The sequence below is a fragment of the Pezoporus flaviventris genome, unplaced genomic scaffold (genome assembly GCF_033815535.1).
Source record: "Pezoporus flaviventris isolate CSIRO_AGI_PZ_B2104156 unplaced genomic scaffold, CSIRO_AGI_Pfla_v1 ptg000083l, whole genome shotgun sequence".
NCBI classification, from domain to species: Eukaryota; Metazoa; Chordata; class Aves; order Psittaciformes; family Psittacidae; genus Pezoporus; species Pezoporus flaviventris.
In genome coordinates, this window is record NW_026892631.1 from 974,699 (window position 1) to 997,656 (window position 22,958).

At 38.2% G+C, this 22,958-nt stretch overlaps 1 protein-coding gene across 2 annotated transcripts in view; it reads right to left on the reverse strand.

The window, feature by feature from the left end:
• Positions 1-12,640: 12,640 nt before the first annotated feature.
• Positions 12,641-22,958, reverse strand: part of GPATCH2 (G-patch domain containing 2) — a 114,324-nt gene continuing 104,006 nt past the window's right edge. For both annotated transcript variants that reach the window (XM_061475566.1, XM_061475567.1), the window contains exon 10: positions 12,641-12,867. In XM_061475566.1, the coding sequence (XP_061331550.1) occupies positions 12,698-12,867 (170 nt within the window). In that variant the 3' untranslated portion in view covers positions 12,641-12,697. The remainder of the gene's footprint in view (positions 12,868-22,958) is intronic.

Below are 22,958 nucleotides of genomic sequence, written 5' to 3' on the forward strand. Positions count from 1 at the left end.
AGAGAACAATGAAAGTGACTTCATGACAGGAACATAGAAAGGGTATTTCAGACTCTTCCAAAACACCTGCTGTAAAACCATAGAATGCAATTCAGTTCCTGTCATCCAGTTCCCTCTGACGTTTTGACCAAAAGCTCTTCCACCCATCGCCTCACTTGAAGTCATCACACAACCCACTGGCCACCTCCAAACAGAGGTAAAAAATGGAAGTTCAGCTTTGAACATCCAAAGTAACAGAGCATCTGCTGCTGTCTCCCAGAGATAAGCCTTTTTATGTATTCCCTCTCCCACTACCAGAAACCTTGACCCACAGTGAAGTTGCCTCTTCAAATCTGTCAGCCTGTGCCATGGGTGGCAGGACTCCATGAGTTTGGTTCCCTTCAGGCACAGAGATGTCTGCTCATGGGGTGAGGCTCCCTTCTCTGCCATCCTACTCCTGAAGCAATGGCAAACCCTCCCTAAAGCTGAGAATACAACACCTTGTGAAGATAATTTGGACACCAAGTGTTTATGAAGCAGACAGCTTTACAATGTAGTTTCTTTTTAGCTCTGTAACAATCAGGAATCAGTTGCAGATTACTGCTAATATAGGCATATATTTTCACATCATTCCTTTCTTCATGTCTTCCCATTGAGGAAAATCATAGAATGGTTTGGGTTGGAAAGGACCTTAAGTTCAAACCCCCTGTGGAGCTTCCCATATATTAGGCAATGATTCATGCACGAAAGCTATTGCCAAAACAGCAGCTCTGTGGTGTTTTGTTAGAACTTGCTTAAATTCATCATATGCCCTGAAACTTTCTCTGTAACTGGTAAGAAGTTGTTAACAGTTGCAATTCACAGTATATGCCCAACACCAACCATCTTTTGCTTTGTTGCACTGAAGATCCAATAAGCGAAGCCGCTTCTATTTGTCATAAATGTATAGTCTGCAGTAGGGTACAGCTGTGAGATCTCTTTCTCAGCAATACTGATGGCTTGATGCCTTTTTACAAACAAGTATATCAGAAAAGACTTAGCTCAATAGTCCTAAATGATTAAAGTTAAAATAGAGAAATTATTGAACTATTTATTTCATATATTTTTATGGAAACTCTGCTTATTTAAATACCCTGCACACACTGAATTCCCTGGTTATGAAAAAAATGGGAAGAAAAATACTATTTGCTTTTAGGTAATCAGATTCTGTGGGATCTAATCCTATATCCTATTTATGGCTGTGCTAGCTATTCAAAATTAAAATGAACCTTTCATCCGTGTGTATCATAAATGGGCATTTATCAGGATTATATGATTTTGCAATCCATCTGAATATGTAACCAGAATTTGTTTTCTTTCCGTTTCACTATGTAATTACCATGCAACAATAACAAAAGTGACACGTTTGAAGAACAGATAAAATGCTGTAAATTGGCCAGTAATGGTGATATTTCCTCATCTTCTGAAAAACCCATTTATTCTCTCTTTCAACAAATCAAAGCATTGTCAGCCCATACTCATCTTGTGGCCAGAGGGGCCCTACCAATTTCCAGATGTAAGTGAATACTGGAATGCAGATGAGGGCTACTAACTAAGGCTTTCAACCCAGGCAGCTGGTCTTAGCTTGCCTCAATTTCTAAATCATCCATAATGGGGCCAAGACCTCCAAAGCACTAAAAAGAGCGAGCTGACATGCTGGACAAACTGTTAATTTTTTCCTGAAGAAGCTGCTATATTGCACATCTGTCACTGCTGTGCAGACAATTACTCACAGAGCCGGGAAAAAAAACACATTTTCTGCTTGTTTCGGGTGTAGTTGTTAACAGGGGTAATGGAGAAACACGAGCATGAGAGCCATGGCAGGAAGGCTTCTCAGCCTTCTCCCTCCCTTTGTACAAGTTGGATTTAGGAATTAAGGCAGCTGAAAGCATCCATGCTCTGCAGTTTGCAGGGTCTGAATTGCTACGATTAAACCCATACCTTAAATCATCTGATATGGGGGTTGGAACTAGATGATCCTAAGGTCCTGTCCAACCCTAACTATTCTATGATTCTGCAGCTGTATTAGGGGTGCAATTTGCAAACATTTTTGTATTTCAACTACTAACTGCCCTGAAAATGTGCCTCTCTAAATTGTTATGTTGCTCTGCAACACACATCACATCAAACACCATCACTGTGAGATGATAAACACTACATGCAACACAGATGAGGGCAAATCTGCTGAAAGTGTTATTCTTCATGCTACATTTCTTAAATATCTATTTAAATTAACAAGAAACGATCCAGGTGTTAATTGCAAAACATCCACAAATTTTAGCCCAATAGGTACTCAAACAATCATTAATCACTGTTCTGAGACAAGAGGGAAAATGATTGCCAAGGGTCCAAAGCAGGGGCTGCAGCCAGCCTGAAGTCAGTCCTGGAGATACAGGGAGCAGGGCATGGCACCGCTCAGTGGGCAGGAAAACTACACAGGTAGGTCCTCAGAACAATATCCATTGAAGCTAAAAGAATCCTTAAAAATTCCAACCTTCGACCATGATTGATAGCCAAGCTGGCTATTAAACATTTAGTGTAAATTTGTATAAAGTACTCACCAAAGACATGCCTGTCTTATGGAGTGGGTTTAATACCTTAATTATTAAATCAGCATACAGAATGATGAAAACATCAGCAAGCGCTGTTGCAAACCCTCCTGATGGCAGGAAAACCATGGCACAGTAACCTGTTCTTGGTCTATAAAGCTTCTTCCCCCTGGTTTAAGAAGTTACATGACCAACTGAAGCAAATGCCGGGTTTCAGGCCCAGGTCCACCAAACTTTTGGAAGTCTTGACTTAGAACTCCTCTTCCATTAGTTAACAACTTCAGTTTAAAATCATTAAATGCATTAAGAAAATAAAGTATTGCCTTCACAGGTCTTTTTCCTTTCCTCTGGCACAGGAACATTGTTATGATCACAAGCACTCATCTGAAGCTGAATCTAACCAAAATCTTCAAATCCATTTCGAAAGAAGATGGGATGATACCAGTTTGCAGACCACCAACAGTACAAAAGCAGCGGTGGACAGTCCTGGAAGAAAGGTCCTTACTGGGGGAGAATGGGCAGCCAGGACAACAAAATACACTCCATGTTCTGCAGGATAATTTAAGAACCATAGTAAAAAGCTCTTTTGTGGCAGAGTGAACTACGAACCGGAGGATGCTTTATGCTGTCTGACAGCTCAAAGGCAGAAGACAACTCTAATGTATAGATAAAACCAAAAGTGGCAAGACTGGATCATACCCTTGGCAGCAAGTGGAACTGACTGGAAAGAAACTGGAATCTTAAAATGTCAGGTGTCTGTGCTTAGTAGGAGACCAGCAGGAACCTCGACAATTCACTTGCCACTGATAAAATGTTATCTTATTGATTACATATTATCATACCTGCTATATAAAATGGTATTTATTGCCAGGTGATTGAAAAAGCATCCAGGTAAACCTGACCACTTTGAGGATAACTTTTGATGAAAATCTTTGTCACATTAAACTGACATCTTAGAATACAATAAAGATGATGAACTTGGGTTAAAAATCAAAACAAAGAGCATATTCATTTACAAAAGTTCACAGTGATGAGAAAGTGGCTACTTCCCTTACTGCAAAACAGATCTTACTATTTACTAGGGCTAGGTGTGAAAAGTGGGTGAAAAATGCTGCAGAATGGAACAAACTTCCACTTGCCGCTGTGGTGGCTCCTGCTTGATCAGCAGGTGATGCCCATAGCATCAGGCTTAATAGGACACCGACTCTTTAACACTTCCTCTGAAAACTCCTGCTTCAATAACATCCAAAGCAACAAAACCTGGAGAGAAAACCCAGCATCTTGATTTCTGGGGGAGTGGGACCTCACATGCCTCACAAATCATACTTGGTTTTCCTTTTAGTTTCTGGGGTTTAATTGCATTCCGTAATATGACCTAAAAATGCATTTTGTGAATTGTGTTCAGTTGCTGTTAACAACTTCTCTTGTGAGGGATCCAAATGAACTCAGCCCACTGAGGCTGCATTTGTAATACCTACAGTAGCCAAAGAAAAGAATGGCTGAATTGGAGCAGCCAGGAAATTTTGGCCATGATCCCACGTAAGCTCCCTTCCCACCTACCTTCCTGACCCTTACTTTTTCCTTCTTTTCATCAGTATTTACCATGAGAAATAGCTGCTGAATGCGGCCCCACATGAACAAAAGGAGAGCTCTCATCCATTGTGCGCTTCAGAAAATGCCTTTTTATCCAGGGAAATTTCTTCAGACTATTTCTCTCTCAAGGTATTTTTCAGAAACAATTAGGATTGCAAAGGCAGTATATAAAGTGTCACAGAATTTTTCTATGGCTTGAAAAATAATTATCAGCTTATTTGCATTGTTAAATGTTAATTAGCTATGAATGGTAATTCTTTCTTCTAACACTGCAATACTTCAATTTCTCATTACAAAATAATTTCAGCTCTATTAATTAGTTCTAACAGTAACTCATAGTAATGGATGACACCTTAAGTGAGCCATTAAACGCACTTTACCACTGATTAGGAAGACGACAACTAAAAAAAACGTGGCTAGGTTTACATAAAGACAGAATATGAAACAATACATTGCAGATTTATTGACTTCCATAGAAGCAACTCACCCCTTTTTAAGTAACGCAGGCTCAGCAGAACATAGAGGTTTTTGTCCCGCTCCTGTGAGGTATGTGGGGTGACCATTCAACAAACGGCCTAGCATTTAACTACTGTTCTCAAAATGTTATGTTACACCATTCTCTGTAGATATAGAATCATAGAATAGTTAGGGTTGGAAAGGAGCTTAAAATTATCCAGTTCCAACCCCCTGCCATGGGCAGGGACACCTCACACTAAACCATGTCACCCAAGGCTCTGTCCAACCTGGCCTTGAACACTGCCACAGAGCATTCACAACTTCTCTGGGCACCCTGTGCCAGCGCCTCACCAACCCCACAGTAAAGAACTTCTTCCTTATATCTAACCTGAACTTCCCCTGTTTTAAGTTTAAAACCATCACCCCTTGTCCTGTCTACATTTATATACGTGTGTTTGTGCAGACACATATAGGCAAATAACTTTTTCAACTACACAGTAAAACCCCCATTAGTTAAAATCATCATTTTCTAGTTTTGCCTTTTTGATTCACCATGTCCAAAGACAGTGCAGGGATGTGGCTCAGGCCAAAATGATTCAAACAGCCACTACTCTCGATGGTGACAGATACCACTACAGGATATTTCCCTTCCCCTTTTTGTCATGGTTCGGTACAATTCAGTCTTGTAGTGGTTCATTTGGAATGGTGTCCGTTGCAAACCACTACAGGAAAATCTGCATCTGTAACTGAATCCTGCATGTCAAAGGTATGAACCTCGAAGAGGAACCACATGCTCTGTTCCATAGTGACACGGAACAAACCCCACGGCTGGGGCTACCAGACTCCATGATCAGCATATTTGACCCTTCTGGGAAGTCCAAGTTTCACTTACCAAGATGCTACTGTCAACACGTCTCAGAAACTGGTTCTGGCCCTTCTTTAAACCTGAAGCAATTAACCCATCGAAGTCAACGTGGGGTCAAAAAGTGTCTGCTGGGGCTGTGGTGATCAAGAACAACGGCAGCTTAAACTCAACTTGAAACTAAAAGCACAATATTGAAAATTTGCATATTTGCAAATACAACCAGAAGGATTCTTGTGCCCTCCACCACAATAATCTCCAGGAAAAAAATGCCAAGTTTGTGCATCAGAGAAACCAATGGGAGTATGGTGAACAGTATGGGGCTTTTAAGAAAACCAGGATCTAAATGCAGAACCATCTTACCAGAGGAAAACCCATTTGTCCTGATTCCTCAAAGAATCATCTTGTACCACTTGAGCTTGCCTGACAAGATATGTTGAATCCACATTACAGGCAATTTCCACGGAAGTTGAATGAAAAACAACCACAGGTCATTAAAGCAGAAAACAAAACCCATAGAAATGGACCAGCAGGGAGAAATCTCAGGTACAGCATAAACAATGTGAGATGTTCAAGAAGATGAGGAAGTTTGAGAGTGGACAAGTATAGACTAAACTGACTCAGCTGACTCACTAAGGAAGTTTGAAGGATTCTAAGTGGTAGATGCATGAGAAGTTTAACTTACCTCAGGTATTAAAACTGTCAGCATCCTTCAAAGGTAGGTCAAAACATTGAGTCTGTTTTGCCAAACATTTTGACACCTTTTTTGTAGATTAGAGAAAATACTACTTGGGACATTTACATTTTCCTTCTGATGCATGTTTTCCCTTACTCATCTGCACACAAATTTAACGGAGATTTCACATTTCTCATTGTATCATAGCCTCAGAGGTGACTTTGATCCCTTCCATTATCTAGGATTCTTACTTTGCTGCTGTAAGATTTCTGAATTGCCGAAGTTTTATATTCTTCCCCTTTTACTTGATACTTTGAGAGCCTACATAACACATATAGAATCAACAACCCAGAACTAGGCTGTCTGATGGTGCTGACTGTAGTCCAGACAAGGCTGGTATGAAAAATGGAGATATTCTAGGTTGAAACAGCGCCCCAAGTCCCACACTGCTAGGATTTACTGCATTTGGGACTGAAAGGATAAAGGGACTGACATGAACCTGTAAGTTACAGCAGCCAAACAGGCACTCTAAGGAATCTCAGTGCTGAAAATGGGCCAGTACGATCCAGCAAGACTCCAGGGGTCTGTGGGAACAATGATACCATGGAAAATTTAGGACCTGTATCTTTTACAGGGCAGGAAGTTAAGGCCCCAATCTGCAAACACTTGCATTCATGCTTATTTTTAGACCTACGTAGTACTTCACATCTTGAAGTCAATGGAGATATTTGTGTGCAGAAAGTATTACATATCTTCCAGTCTTCATTTGCCTGGGGCCACAGGAAACAGAGAGGCCAACATAGGTCTGAACAGGCTAAAGAAATGTCAAGTTTTCAATGTCAAAATCTCTTACAACAACTGATGAAGGCAACAGTAGGCCATTCAGAAAACTGGCCTAGGAACATACTGAAAGACACTAGACTACTAGAAATGATAGAGAACCTTGAGAAGCATCACTTGGCACACATATGAGATTACACTTAAGACAGAAAATGCTGGGTATTATCACAAAATACATACAGGGTTACACTTTTTCAAAAAAAGGGACAAATATTAAGGAAGAAAGACAACATGAAGGACAAGGCACAATTAAACTGAGCACACCTATGATCAAATATTTTGAAAGATAATATTTTAATAAGCTTGCATATTCAATCAGTGTAAATATATTACAATAAAACATCCATTCCTCAGAGACTAATGACTTATATTCACAGTTTCAGAAGTCAGACTCTTCAATACTTCCATTATCTGCTCCAAGAAGTCAGGCCAAAATCAGAACTTTCTACAGATGGAATACCTGTTACTAATTTGAACCACTTTTCATAGCTGTTACTAAAAACATGGTTTAGTGTGAGGTGTCCCGGGCCATGGCAAGGGGTTGGAACTAGGTGATCTTAAGGTCCATTCCAACCCTAACTATCCTATATGAAACAGTTCTCATAGCTGCAGGAGATCAAGTTTACATAATCTCAGTGATTTTTAGCCTTTTATTTAAAGATTGAATATTCAAATACAAACAACACATGCTCACAACATATCTGTTGTTGAGTCTGTTTTGCTGTAACGACACGAGAAGAGAATCGTAGAAGGCCCAAACAAGGGTCTGGAGCATCTTACGAGGAGATACTGCTAGACCTGAGCCTGTTTAGTCTAGAGAAGAACAGACTGAGAGGGGATTTCATCAATGCAGGTCAATATCTCAAAGGTGGTGCCAGGAGGTTGGTGCCAGACTCTTCTCAGTGGTGCCCAGTGACAGGATGAGGAGCAATGGTCATAAGCTAAAACACAAGTTTCACCTCACTGTGAGGAAGAACTTCTTTACGTTGAGAGTGGCAGTGCACAGGAACAGGCTACCCGGGGGTGGTTGTGGAGCCTCCCTCTCTCTCCTCATCCAAACCCAGCATGGAAATGTTCCTGTATAACCTGCTCTAGGTGGGTCTGCCTTGGCAGAGGGTTGTACTGGATGATCTACAGAGGTCCCTTCCAACCCTAATGATTCTGTGCTTTCCATCAGATTTACCTACTACCAGTCAATCATGAAGCTTTTGTAGTTTTTCACAATAACTTAAAGCACACTTACATTAAAAAGATTGTTGACAGAATTACTGAACAAACTCTCATATAGCTTAGCAGATAGTAGATATAGCTTGTATCAATCTATGTTGGTAAAGATTTTACATAGTTCTTTTTAGCAAAACCTCTCACTTGAGGCAAGCAGAACATCCATGCTGAAACTGCTGCACCTCCTCAAGACTTTCTCCAGTATAGAGGTCATTGAAAAAACCCAGGAAAATCCTTATCTTAAACCTGTACCTGTAAAATGAACCTTCTTGACTACAATGAAACCTTTTCCAGGGAGAATTGAAAGCAAAACCAGTAATAATCTTTAAAAATGCCATTTTCTCTTTTAACATTTTACATGAGCTTTACAGCTGGAGTACAGGTCAATAAAGAGTCAAATCTGGACTATGTTCTTTCAGACTGAACATACATACTGTTCTTAGGTATGGGACTCTAATGTGAGCAACTTGGTTATGCAGTTTCCGTGTGCTAGCTATGCCACTGCTCCTGAAAAAATCTGCTAGGTGTGAAGGTCTGATTAAAATGTCTCTTGATTTTAGAGTAAGAGGGAAGGGATCCCCATTTCTGATAGGTCTTTACTGAAACTGCCCTGGGAGCATGGGGAGAGGTAAAGTAAAAGGTTGTGCAAGTTATCCTTGAAGGAACAATTTTGGAGAACTGCTTGATGAAAAAGCACAAGGTCCTGTCACAGTTGTCTGAGTATACATATTCTTAAAGAGTCATGAAAACTTGTATTTAAACATCTTAGACAAATATGGTAACAAAAGTACTGCAAACATCTTAAATGAGGCATTCCTTCATGGCGTGGTGTAACCTTTTCAGCTGAATAATAACCACCTAGAAAGAAGTACTAGTAAAAAGGTACATATAAGAGTATAGTAGCTTTAGCAGAATATGCATCTGCTGGGTACAAGATACCTCCAACCTTAATTATATTTCAGAAACAGCATGTTTTTGTACTTGGTTGTGCAATAACAATGCTACCGAAAAGGGCAGTTTAAAGAAAACAATATACAAAACTCAAGAACAGAGTCTATTTGTTTTATTTCATCTTGCATTTGTGTTTGTAAAGCAAAGCATTCTATACATATTATTTAGCTATTTACTGCCATTCTACACCCATTATTGACCTAATTGCAGAAAGACAAATGCAGGAACAAACTTGTTCAAATGAGAATAGAGACAATGCTTTTCTGACTTGGGACAAATACTTATTTAAAAATAAGACAGTGCTCATGGGTTTCTTTTATTAACAGTTAATGGCTCAATTCACAGAACTTTTGAGTCACCATGGAACACGTAGCAAAATGCAATGCGATAATACATAATGTCTCTTCACTAAATATTCTGCAGAAGAAGAATACTATGGTAACAGCTGAGCTACTGATTGATCAAACACCTAAACGGAAAGAATCTGGCAAGATGGATGATACCTTTTAGATACGAGATGATCCCATACTTCTTTATGTAGGCAAAACCCCCTTCAGTGTCACAGTCATTACGAATGATTATCTGAAAATACTTCTATATGTATTTTAAAGTAATGTGAGCCAACATTATAGCATGTATCATAGTTTAAGAAAGACCTAAAGAATCCCTTCAATAAGTCCAAGTACTTTGACACGTTTCAAAGCCGACTAACAATGTAATGGCTTAACAAAGGAAAAAGTATAATTAATTTTTGTTTTGTTTCTTAACACTATTTTTAACTATGAAAAATCACACTACCAGAATATCTTTAAAACCACTACTATGAGATATGGAGAAAACAGAAACAAAATGAGAGTATGAGTCAGAAGGGGAATTTTACTGAAACAAAAAAATATTTTAAAGCACTACATTAAAGTATTTTAATAAATCACTTTGCAGCTTAAAATGAACAAAGTTGACAGTCAGCTGTGGCACCTATGAGACGTCTGAAAGTTTCTCGCTAATAGGCTGATCTAAACCAAAAAGTTGTAAGATTTCCAGTCAGACAAATACTTCTTCCATTACAGCTGTTTCCTATGTTGGCCACTTCACTGTATGTGTATGAATGGATGAATAAAATGATGAATAGGCTAAAGAGGTTTTCTCTCAACATGTATCCATTATTTCCCTCTTATCGTTTTAAAACAGGAAATTTTTTTTCACGTACTTTCTGAGTCACAGACCCATTTCTTGAGGAACTACTGCTACAGTAAATTGCACAGAAATACTTCAAACAAGGGTTATATATGCCACACTTAGAATTTCCAGCCCAAGACATGCAGGTGTTGCAACCAAAGCAAAACAATGGAATACTAACAGAGAATGAATATTCATTTACAGTTTTGCAAATAGAGCAAAACCAACCAGAACTTAAAGATTTACTTTCACAATTCACATGTTGAAAGTTGTTTTAAGGAATTTTTGATTGTGGTGTACAATACAAAGAGGTCTTTAGAACTAACTTGCTCTCAGTAGCACATCGCAATGAAAGTACAGGAGCACGCAACATCAATTCGTTATTGGAAATAACACACAAGTCAGTATCTCTGCTAGCTGCAGAATTCCAGGCTCTTAGCCCTCTGCAATATGTGGCCCTGAAATTGTTTGGATGTGCAATGTATTTAACTTAGTTTAAGTGGCAAACTCGCATGGTGCTATGCCTTAAAACCTTCCAATAAAAAGTATACATGCTGATTATAAATGCCAAGCGTGTTTAAAATGTCTTACCATTTCCAAAAGCAAAACCACACAATTTTATCAAGTATTTAAACAGCAATAAATAATTAGTTCTTCTGAAATTCAGAGAAGAGGTGCATTCAGCTATCACTAAAAACAGCATCAGGTACTAACACTTTAGTCTACATTATGTGTATGGTGAAACAACATACCCAACCTGACAGCACGCACACTGGAAAACATGAACATTTCTTTTAAGCAAACTCAAAGCCATAACACTGCTAATTTTTCCCCTAGTATTATTTTTCTGGGAAAATAGGTGAAGTTGAGAGAAAACAAAAAGTAGTAAAAGCTCTTCTTAAAATTCATCACCATATTTCACAGTCACATGAAGGAAGCTGTGCTCTGTGTATTCCAAGGGAATATCTTTGCAAGCATCTGGAAGTAGGTATTTTTCTCTTCTGCGTGGAAGTAGAGGGAGGGAGAAACCCCTCTCTTGAAGAAAAAAAGAAGACTGGACACTCAAATCCTGCTCCCTTTGCAGCCAGGATAAATACTGCCAGCTGCTACAGGGACAGGGGCAGGATTTTCTCCTTAGACCATCTGAACAACAGTTTCCTTCAGCCCTATCATTTAATTTTAAAGTGGAATTTGTTTTATACGGCAGACCAATAAGTACCCTAGGAGCTTGATTGGTTGGTGCCTAATGAAATTGCTTTTGCTGACATTAGACACATTAGGATAGTGATTAAAACACTTAATGATCCTTCCTGATTTTAAATTGCTAGCTTATATTTGTGAGATGCCATGAAAATATCCTTTTCCTTCCTTTCCTCCACCCTAATCCTGCTTCTCCTTGCCCTTTTTCTGTTCATGATCCTTAGAGTGGTGCTCACTCGCACCAGCCTGATCACAAACCAAGTGATAACATGATGTTGAACACTGTATTGTTTAAAATATGCACCCCCCCCCCCCCAAATATAAACACTGAAAGACGGTCATCAATAAAATACAATTTCCTGGTTCAAAGTTCAAACTGTTCCTAAATGTGGGAACACCGAGGATATTAATATAAAGTGAAATCCAAAGAACAAACTTTAACTTTCTACAATATTTGATGAAAAAAGATAATCCTGTGAATGTAAAAACAAGTATAAAAGCTTTACTTTTGAGCTTCAATGTGGAAGACAGTGATACATTGCCAGATAATAGTGTTGGAATGGCATTCCTATGACAACAAAGCCATTTTTCGTGCCCTTATACAAAAACTGCATACTATATCACCTTCCAGTGGGAAACGTGTATAAAATGAACGCTTATCCTCAAATACTGTTAAACACTAGAAATACCAGGTTTGGAAACTATGCCTGAAAAGGGGGGAAACACAAGAGCTGTAAAAAGTTCTGTTTTCCCTGATGAATCTGATCAAGATTCTTCAGCTGAAATTATACTTACAGAAAGAAGAAGTAAATTTGCTTATATACTAAAACCTGCTGTGCCAGAAGTGAATATATGGAATTTTATGCTGAATACAAACTTTAAGACAACAGAAACTAAAAAAGTAGAAATTTTTGTACATTTTAGCACCATTATAAAGTTAAGACTTGAATGCCGGGTCTGTCACTGTGGCTGTACCTTGCAGCTGGTGTAGCTAATGTGAAGCAGATTGACTTCAGTGATCTTTGAGAGAAGAATAACAGGATTTGCTGATCACAACAAATGATGTAAATTTACTTTTTCTTTTTTGTTTTGTGCGTCTTTTAAAATTAATTTTTAGCCTTATTTTTATCAGGCAGCCAGAGTGCATTTCTGTCAGCTAAATCCAAGTCCGAGTCCTTTTGGTCTCTGGATAGCTCGTATTGGTTCTGCGATCCCTTTGCCGTCCGGTCCTAGGCCCGTACCAGGGGTCCAGCCCATGCTCTGAAGCATTCTGTTCCCAATGTTGTTTTCTGGGATTGGTTGGGTGTTTTCACCTACAAACCCTGAGATTAAAGAAACACACAGCATTAATCAGCACTGCCTGCCATGTGGAGAAGAGCAGGATAATCTCCCTTAAAGCTTTAAACCTTCTTTATTCTCCTAATTCATCTAACGGGTTGCTAGAACAGGCTGTCTTTGCACATGTTGACCTCCTGGTTGCATATGATTCTAAATAATACAGTCTTACGCTTTGCTTTATTTTTAATGTTTTTAAAGACTCATTCAGTTTTCAAGAATGACAGATAGTGTCACAGATATTTTATATTCCAACACAGTGGATTTTACATCTAAGAACATCCATCACCTAAACAAGTCTACCAATACATCTGCAAGATTACCTGAATTTCTGGTCCTATGCAGTTACTAAGCCGAGGCACATCATAGTAATACAACCATCTTTCCATTATTAGCAATAAGTGGTCTACTATTCTGAAACTCAGCTATATTTTTACTCAGTTTCTCTTTTACTGAACTTTGTAAGAGAGATCTGACACATGGGAGTTTGCTTTTGGTATTTTCAATGCCACTAAGTGTTGTTTATACTTTTCCCCCCATACTACTGAGATCTCTGAGAAAAGCTGCACATGTACAGCAGAAAACATCATCATGATTGCAGGTATTGATAGAAAAGATTAATTTTTTGATAACAGATTTTATTTTTTTCCATGAATGCATCATAAAAATTAAGCAACAAAGCAGTTTTTTTTTCCCTTCATCAACCAAATTCCTCGAGCTAGAATATGGAGATGAGGCATGAATAAGCCTTCCCATATACAACTGTCTTACATGAGAGATACAGATGACATTTATTTCCAGAATCTGCATGAAAACTTATCAAATGACACCATACAAACTATTTTAAAAAGGGCTGCAGCTTTTGAACTAACATAAGCAGTTGCACATGGGTAGCTGGATTTTGTTTTCAGCTTTGCTAAACATCTTCCTCCCCCCGCTAACAGAACAAAATCCCACCATGTGTCCTGCTTCAAATTGTATCTGTTCAACTTTCTACCTATTCACTCTGGCCTGCTACTTTCTGAAAAATATGGTAGGAGGAGACTATGGTTTTGTGTTCTTGGGGACTATAATGTCTTCAGTCAAGGCTTTGCCACTGACAAGCTGGGTCATAATTGTATTAACTCACTAAAGAGCACAAGGAAAGTTGAATGTGCACTTCTGAAAAGCCTCAGAACACACACAGAAGAAACCACATTCAGACAGAAGTTCAAATGAGAGGCGCATGTTAAAAACCTTGCAATGATTGTGATGATGAATTTACAGTATTATCAGTAAGCACAGTCCAGAATTATCCACTATAGATCTGTTCACACTCAGTACTGGCTACATAAAAGGCAGATAGCTTTCTAGTGTCTTAGTTCCTGAGTCAAAGGAAACGGACTGAGAGGAGGCATCCTTTAATACCGGTTTGAAGCTATGCTTACAATAAAGGCTTTTAAGTCAGCAGCTTCCAATCCCCAAGAGGGGTCCTCTTGAACTGACCAGCACAAAATTCAATGTCCAAACTTCCTTTCTTTTCAGGCCCCCACAGGCAGATGCAATTTTCATACACAAGTCCCTGACACTGACTGGCATACACAACACAGGCTTTGCAACCTTCTTAGTTATACTTTCTAGGTCAAAGAAGGGAAAGAAAAAAGGTCACTGTTCAACTAAGGTTCTGGTAAGCCTCTCAGGTAAAATCCTGAAAGTGTGTTTTGGTGCACCTTTTACAACACGTGATGGTAAGAAATGGAACATCATTCCAATATACATCCTTGGAATAATTAAGGGAGAAACTTGACAGGGAAAAATGATCTAACAGCTGCCAAGCAGGAAAGAGCAAGGTTGTATTTCATGGCATCTAAGAACTGGAAAAATGAAGCCATTTGTAATGCTGCTTAGGCATAGACAGCCATGCTGCTGGAATGATATGCAAGGCATAGCCTGAGACAACTTAAACAGCTTTTTTGTTAGTCTATTTAGAGGAAAGACCCACAGACCTTTTCCTGTAACAGATGTACCTTTCTATATGGATTTGAATTCTAAAGACAGCCAGAGCCACCTCACAAAAAAAGATAAATGAAAGATAAATTGTGTTATTTAATAAACTGATGTTTCTACTTTTGATATTTTTTGAAGTAGCTCAGCAGGTTTTTTCTGTGACTGACAGGACTATTGGAATACTTTTGTTTTTAAAGATATAATTACTTCTAGAATGTATACTATTTTCCCCTCCACTGTACATACTTCTGCATCTCCTGTTAGAAGCCTGAAAGCTCTCCTGAAGAGTTCTGCTCTTATTCATCACCAGATTAAAAAACAGAAAAGAAAAGGAGCAGAAACCACCATAAACTTGGCTTCACAACCCACTTTTGAGCAAACAGTCAGACAACATACAGTGCCCAAAGGCTGATGTGTTTGGAGGCTTTGTATTTCAGCAAGAATAAGGCCAAATCAGAAAGCCACCCAACTTGCCTATAATACTAATTGACCACTTACTCTTTCTCTTACTCCTTCATTTGCAAATGAAGTGAATATGGATAGCTTTTGATTTTGAAAAATATTTAATATATGCAGACCACTCCTTTTCAATAGTCAGGTTTCACATAAATATCTACATCTGTCTTTAATATCCCTGCAATTTTCAACTGTCATTTGGAAGATTTATCTGTAATGCAACGTATTTCACTTGATTCAGAGGAATATGGACAATGGTATTGCCCTCTTCCTCCATTACACCACCAATCGCCAATTGTAAGACAAAATCTGCATTGCTGGTTGATTGCCTGACAGGAGAGAGCTGCTAAAAATCAGGCTACACTGTGTACTATTCCCCTGACCCCCATTCCTGTGCTTTGGGCTTTTATTTTCTAATTAAAAGCAGTAATTGTCCTTTCAATATTCATCTTCAAGTTCAATTTTTAATTCATGCCTATGGCACTTCTTGGACTAGCCAGTAGGGCCTGTTAGAGAGAATGGTCCAAGCACATTGGCCTTGAAAGTGGCTGTTATCTCTGGGATGTGATCAGCCTTGACCCACCCAGGAGCAAGAGCAAAAGAACCCATTGCACTGTCCTACAAAACATAACCATGCAAAACCCACGCAAGAAAAACCTGTTTCTAAGTTTACTGCTCTGTGAGGTTCTGTGGGGTTCCAGGAGCTACGAGGAACGCACAGACAAAATATTTTTAGCAACCCTAACAACTTGATGCTGCAGATGAGTAGTCTGCATGTAAAGTGCCTGCCGTTACGCAAGCAAGGAGCAAACACTGAGGAACAGCAACCTGCTTGAAAAGACAGCACTGTAAAATGTCCTCACTTATGTTCCTTCTCTTTGCAATACTGGTAAATGAAAGTTAGAAAAAAAAAAGACAATCCTAAAACCTTTGTGTATATGAACAGACACACTTCAAGGTCTACACATATGACATTACATACACGGAAGAGGGAAGCTCTGAGCAGAGAGGCAAAACTGTGAAGGGGGAAAACAAAAAATTTTGTTTAATTTTGGTATGATATTTATGACGGCATTAAAGGCATGTTTCAATGAAAAATAAAGGTATGTCGTTTTTTCTTAGCAGCTGTTGAGACAGGTATGTCCTGGTTAAACAGTACACTAGCATTCAGTGCCATACCCTTGATTTTACAGTGATTGCCATGAATTAATTTAATTCCATCTGTAAGCTAAAATCAGATCAGAGGTCTAATGCTGCTGCAGGCTCCACATCTGTTTAATCATTTTTGGATACAACAGCTTGCAAAAGTTCAGGTTTTAAATTTGCTTCATATTTAAGGAACAATGTTACACCAGTGTGCAACATCTCCAGCCGGAAACAAATGAGCCTGTGCACAGTTCTGGTCTGACAGATAAATTCTATTTGCAAAATGCTTCTAAAAAAAAATAAATATCACTATTTAGGTTATCATTTATTACAGAATAATAAAGGAAATGTGATCCTATAAGCCATTATTGTGACAATATTTATACGGCCCAATTGCTGGATAAGAATAAAGCACGTTTAGTTTATATTGGGGTGACTAAAACCAGAATATTGCTAGCTTCAATCTCTTAACCCTATCTAAGAAAGTGTGGGGTTTTTTTTGTTTTGTTTTTTTTTTTTGTGTGTGTGTTTTTTAAACAGTTCTGAGAAAATGACACTGTACATAAATACAGTCGTGGCCTTTCATCTTTCTTTTATACGATTAAGACTTGTGAGCAGAACAGCAATGACTTTGCAGAGCATACATACCAGAACTATTATTTCCTCTTCTATCACTCCCAGCAGCCTTAAATCCTTTAAATCCTTTCCTAGAAGGATCTTTTTTTTGCCTGGGTAATTTTTGCAATACATGGCCTGCTAACCCTTACCCCCTACCCTGGATCTCACTTATGTCTATCACAGCAGAGTCAGTCTTTCTACCCTCAAATCTTCCAAGGAGCATTGTGGATGGTAATTCACTTGCGTAATTGGCTCAAGAGATGAAAATCTTGTATCTGCCTCTCTTAGCCACTAATCTATCCAGCTGACTGCAAGCCTAATTGGCAGCTTGTTTAGTAATTTGGCTCCTAAAGTGTTGTATTGATGTTGGATAAACAGCCAATGGAAGGAGAAACGATACATGCTGCTTCATTTTAAAAGCTAGTGCACATTCCCCTTCATTTTCTGAAAGCATTTAATATTCCATCTCTCCTTTTGCTGTTCTGACTCCTCACTAGACAGATGAGCTCAGAACAGTAGGGACTGATCCTGAGACACAAGACAATTTTACAAGGAATTTAATCAGAATAACACATTGCTGCATCTTCTTATGCCAGCTCTAACTAGCAAAATGGGAATCACACTGCCTGGATGCTTGTATTGTTAAAAGTGGTTTGGATAATTGTGCAGTCAGCATCATGAGCAGAGCCGACAGCCGTACTGTGATTTCTAAAATCAGTGCTTTTCAAAATTCAGTATACTATGGCTGCATAGCCAAAAAAAACCCCCACCATGTTATGAAAATGTTATTATTGAGCTAAATATTTGAGACTGCATTTTTATACCAGACTTTTATGTATCCCTCATACTGGGCTATCTAAGACTGTGCCTGAAGAATAACTTCAGAATGACTATAGCTCAGGTGAGCCCGCTTGCATCCTATTTTATTCTAGCTAGCAGAGAAAGAAAAATTGCAGAGGACAGAGCTATAACTGCAGTAGGTGTTTTGAACTTCCATATCTACCCAGCAGCCACAGCAGGGTTTTGTTATTGTCTGCATTGCCATGGTTTCATTCCCCAATACTGCCCCATTGTTCAGTCTGAAGAAGGCTCGGGGGGGGGATCTTATCACTCTCTACAACTACCTGAAAGGAGGATGGAGTGAGGAAGTGGCTGATCTCTTATCCCAAGTAACAAGTGATAGGACAAGAGGAAATGGCCTCAAACTCCACCAGGGTAGGTTTAGACTGGCTATGTTGGGGAATTCCTTCCCCAAAGGAATGGTTCCTTCCCCAGAGGAATGCTCAGGCGTTCGAACAGGCTGCCTAGGGCAGTGGTGGAGTCACCATCCCTGCAAGTGTTCCCACACTGTACAGATGAGGCCCTCAGTGACATGGGTTAGTGGTGGCCTTGGTAGTGTTGGACTAAAGGTTGGATTTGATGATCTTAAAGGTCTTTTCCAACCTGTTTGAGCCTATGATTGCAAGGAATTGTTGCATAATTGCAGCATGGGTAAATGCATTATTTCTTGCAGCATAGACTTAAATCAATTTTCAACTCCTGTGAATATATAAACATAAATCTACACACTGATGAAAAATTGAGACTCTGAACTTTAGCTTCAACTGGTCATCCAGAATCACAGATTACTTGGAAATAGCATTGCTGGTGTTCTTCTCCCTCCATGCTCTATTAGACTACGCTGTGTGTAAAGTTAACTTTATGCCCATTCAGTCTTTACTACTACTAAAATTGGTTGGGAAGATTTGGAATGATTAGACTCACATTTATCACTCAGCTAGGGGAATCTCTTTAATAACCAAAAAATGTCTTTTCACTTGGGTCCAAGGGTGGTCAGGTTTATGCCTTGCCTATGCTGACAGACCATCACCAGATGGCATTTTGGGAGTAGTTTTCTTACTGAGGACCTTTCCAAACCCCTCAAAACTTGTCAAAATTGTTCCCTTCTGATAAGCATTCTCTGACTTTTAAGTTAAGACTTGTAACCTTACACCGAAACCCCAGGGAAAGGATTTAAATCACAGTAATACTTTCAAAACGGACAGCGTGTTTATTGTTAATTTCAGCAGAAAGATTGAGGATTAAACTGATATTGGAACTATGTACATTGCAGCAGCTCTATCTGACCCTAACTCAATTTGGGATCGATTGTAGGGATAGTGGAGATGAAGTTCCACTTCTGTTATTATGTAATGTAAGTTCCACTTCTATTCTGTGCTTTTGTGGTTGGATATCGAATTATCTTCATTTAAAAATGAAGATTAATCCATTACAGCTAAGCAAACACGTCTGCATAATTTTTACTATGGGCTAAATAACCTGTTGCCTATTTATTTATGCAAACAATGCTCACTGTAATCTATCAGTAAAGAAGGCATCAGAATATAAAAGTTATTACATTAGCATTGGCAGTGTCAATATATAGGCTGAAATCCATCAGCAAATTCTCAGTATAAGCTTGGTTCTTGTTGCACTGTGGCTCTTCTGAAGTTCCTCATTACTCTGCTATTTATATGTAAGGGGCCTTGTTTGAACCAGTGATCTCAAGCTCAACATGAAAAGTCTATTGCTTGGAAAGGACAGCGGTTTCCAATACCAGATGGCACTCTGCAACCTTTTAAGTTTTGAACTGATTTAGTGAGACTATATGGTAAGAGAAACAAAAAATGGAACAAATTTAATCTGCTGCATAAACCAACCCAAGGAAGAAGAGTATCCATAGGCCAGACTGTCAAGCAGATATGTTGCGTATGCCAGAAAGGACTTCAGTAGACTAAGGATAAGAAATACCGCAAGGCAATAAGGGAAAGCATTCATAACACATGCCAACGTTGTATTACCCTCTGAAAAGAGATTTCTGCCTAGGAGTTGTATATTTAGCATAAAAAAACCACAACAGTGAATCAAGCTAAAAAGAAAGTAGGCATATGTTTGTCTAGAGTTTTGGTAATAAACTGCCAGTTCACCCAAGTACACAAAAGTCTACCCTTCTTCTACAAATATCTCACTAAGTTGACCTTCACCACAAACTTAGCCTCAGCCACCTCTGTTACCACAGTGCAATCACCATTTTTTTCAAATCACCATTTTGGTACTGTAGATATTCAGGTCTGATTTTTAATCACTGACATATTAAGCATCAGCAAAATAGTTTGCTTAGCTGTTCCGTTGGCAATTTTTAAAAAGGAATGAAAACATGTACCCTTTTGATTACCTTGTTAAAGTGAGTCATGATAGCATTATTGCAGTGCTCAGTACTTCTGCTGTAATTAAGAATCTGTCATATTTTTCATTAAAACACATTCTTTAAAATGAGACTTTTAACTTGGTCACTTCAATCAGCACTGGCCTGAAGTGTAGCATGCCAACGAGATAAAGAAAATGACAGCTGAAATTTGCTTTTGCAAACCGTAAGTGTTAAAGTCCCCATAAAATGCAATAATTTATATTTTATATGCACATTCCCTGTATTTTAAGTAGAAAATCACTTTTTCTTTTCAAAATTAGTTTTTGCAGGTTTTCTACACTGCTCCAAACTGCAAACATCAGAGCAAAAAGAGTGTTTTCCAATGGAAATAAATGGCTATTTATAAGGCACATCAATGAAACTTTTCTTGTTCTGAATCAAAATTTCTACATTCTGTAAATTAAGTTATTAAAATCCCACAGATATGAAACAGAACTGGATGATTTTTCCCAGTGTTTAAGATCCAGAGGTTTCTTATTAAAAACCAAACAAAAAAGAAATTAAGAGGTCTTTGGGATTTAATAGGAGTTGACTGAGAAAAAAAGCTTGTACAGAAAAAGACAGAATTAGTAGGAAAGGAAAGGAACTGGGCTAAATGCATAGTCAATGTATGAATATAGCATCTAAAATTTTGTAGGATCTACTGATTTGCTATGAGCCTAAGTAATGTAAGGCTGAGAAGACCGTAAAACTTTCTCAAAGCATGCATTCCAGGTAGTAATAACACTTTGCAGAGAATGTCCTTTCTCTTCCACAGAAGTTCTTTGGTGTTTTGTTATTATTTTCATTAATAGAGGACCCAGTTTTGGTAGGACTATTTCCATGATAATGTATTAGCTTGTCTAAGAGGTTTTTATACGAATTTCAGGGCACTGTATCGCTGCAATGAAATACGTCAGGGTGTCATATGACACAGTTCTGCCACTCAGGTAGTCAGAGAGGGCACAAAGTCAGTGAGAGTGTGACCTGGTCGCAAATCTGATTAGAATCACTGAAATTATATTGGTTTCATGGAATAAGCTGTGCAAAAAAGTACATTTTTTATAACACACACCACCTAATTCTTGAAAGAAATCATAGGAAGTAAATGATCTTTACTAGTATCTTTTTTAGTTGATGTACTAATGAGCTATGTTCAATAATGCACAGATGGGACTATATCAAGTATCCACAAAACAGAAAATGGAAAATGTATCCTAGTAAAAAAGGCAGAATAGGACACTCCTGCCTCAGTACTGTCAGCTCCTAACAATCCACACTTGAATTATCTCCCATTTTCTACACTGATTCGAACACAGAGTTTCTTCACCTTTACAAATGACATTTTTGAAACTATAAAATGCTCTTTGCTGCTGAAACTTTCTTGCTTCAGTACTTTCTCATTGCTGTACAAGTAAATCTACATCCTTTGTTACTAGTATACACAAACCTACTGGTATATGACTTTGACTCTGGACTGAGAACAGGCTATAAATTTAGAAATCAATACCTACCTCTATCAATATTCATTTTACTTTTTCAATACAAAATACTAAGGTGAAAGAGCAGTAAATAAGCTGGAGTACTGAAACAAATTGGGTGTTCTTGTCACAATTAATAAATGTTTAACCAATCACACTGCTTGCTACAGAAGTCTCTGGCTTTGTAAGGTGTCTGAAAGTAGCAGGGGCTACCCTTGTGAGATTCCAAACCAGAGAACAGGTTTTGATACTTTATCAGGACCCCCAGTCATTCTTTTCAGTACTGCTGAAGCTAAACATATAAATTACCATTTTCAACACCATACAGTGTGATAAGGACTAGCTTAACAATGGAAATTATTCAAAAAATGCACAAAATAATTAAAAAAAATACTATTTTGAACAGATTCGCTCATATTGGATGAAACTTTGCTAATCTGTAGCACACACAGCTCAAGAAAACATTCACAGACAGCCTTTCAGGATTTGCTACGATGTTAAATAGGGACAATTATTAGCAGAAGGTTTCTTCCCACTTCCAACTTTTGTTCGTGTAAATAATTTTGCCTTTCTTTCAAGAAAAAAGGTTTACAAATTCTTCTCCATAAAATTTAGTCCTTCTGCTCCTTTATGTTAGCTAACTATAACTACTGAAAGAAGAATAATCAAAAAGTGATCTTTCATTTTAATCCAAATGGATTTCCATTCTAAAACAAGACCCTGTTTCTTTCATTAAATGGCAAGAAATACTGACAATGACAAATAAACAAGGATTGTGATGGCTAAACAATAATTTACCTGTAGGAAGGTTAGCTTTTGAGAAAGCTCTAGTAATTTATACACTGTAATTTATAAACATTATTTAATTTATATAAGTAATTTATAAATATTACCTAAACGTATGTTACAAGTTTACTCAAAGTTTACCAAAGTTTCTATTTGCTTAAAAATATACAATGATGAAAGGTAGAAAAAACCTTATATAAAGACCATAGAAAAAAAAAATCACAATCCTCCTGCCCAGAACAAAATTGAAAATAGCACCTTGAGCCTGAAAAAGAAAAACTCACACATTAGTTACAAGGTACCTCATACGATACCGTTATCCACCACCATTACCTGTCACTCTCCATATAAGGGCACATTTGGGGGGCAAAAAAATCTC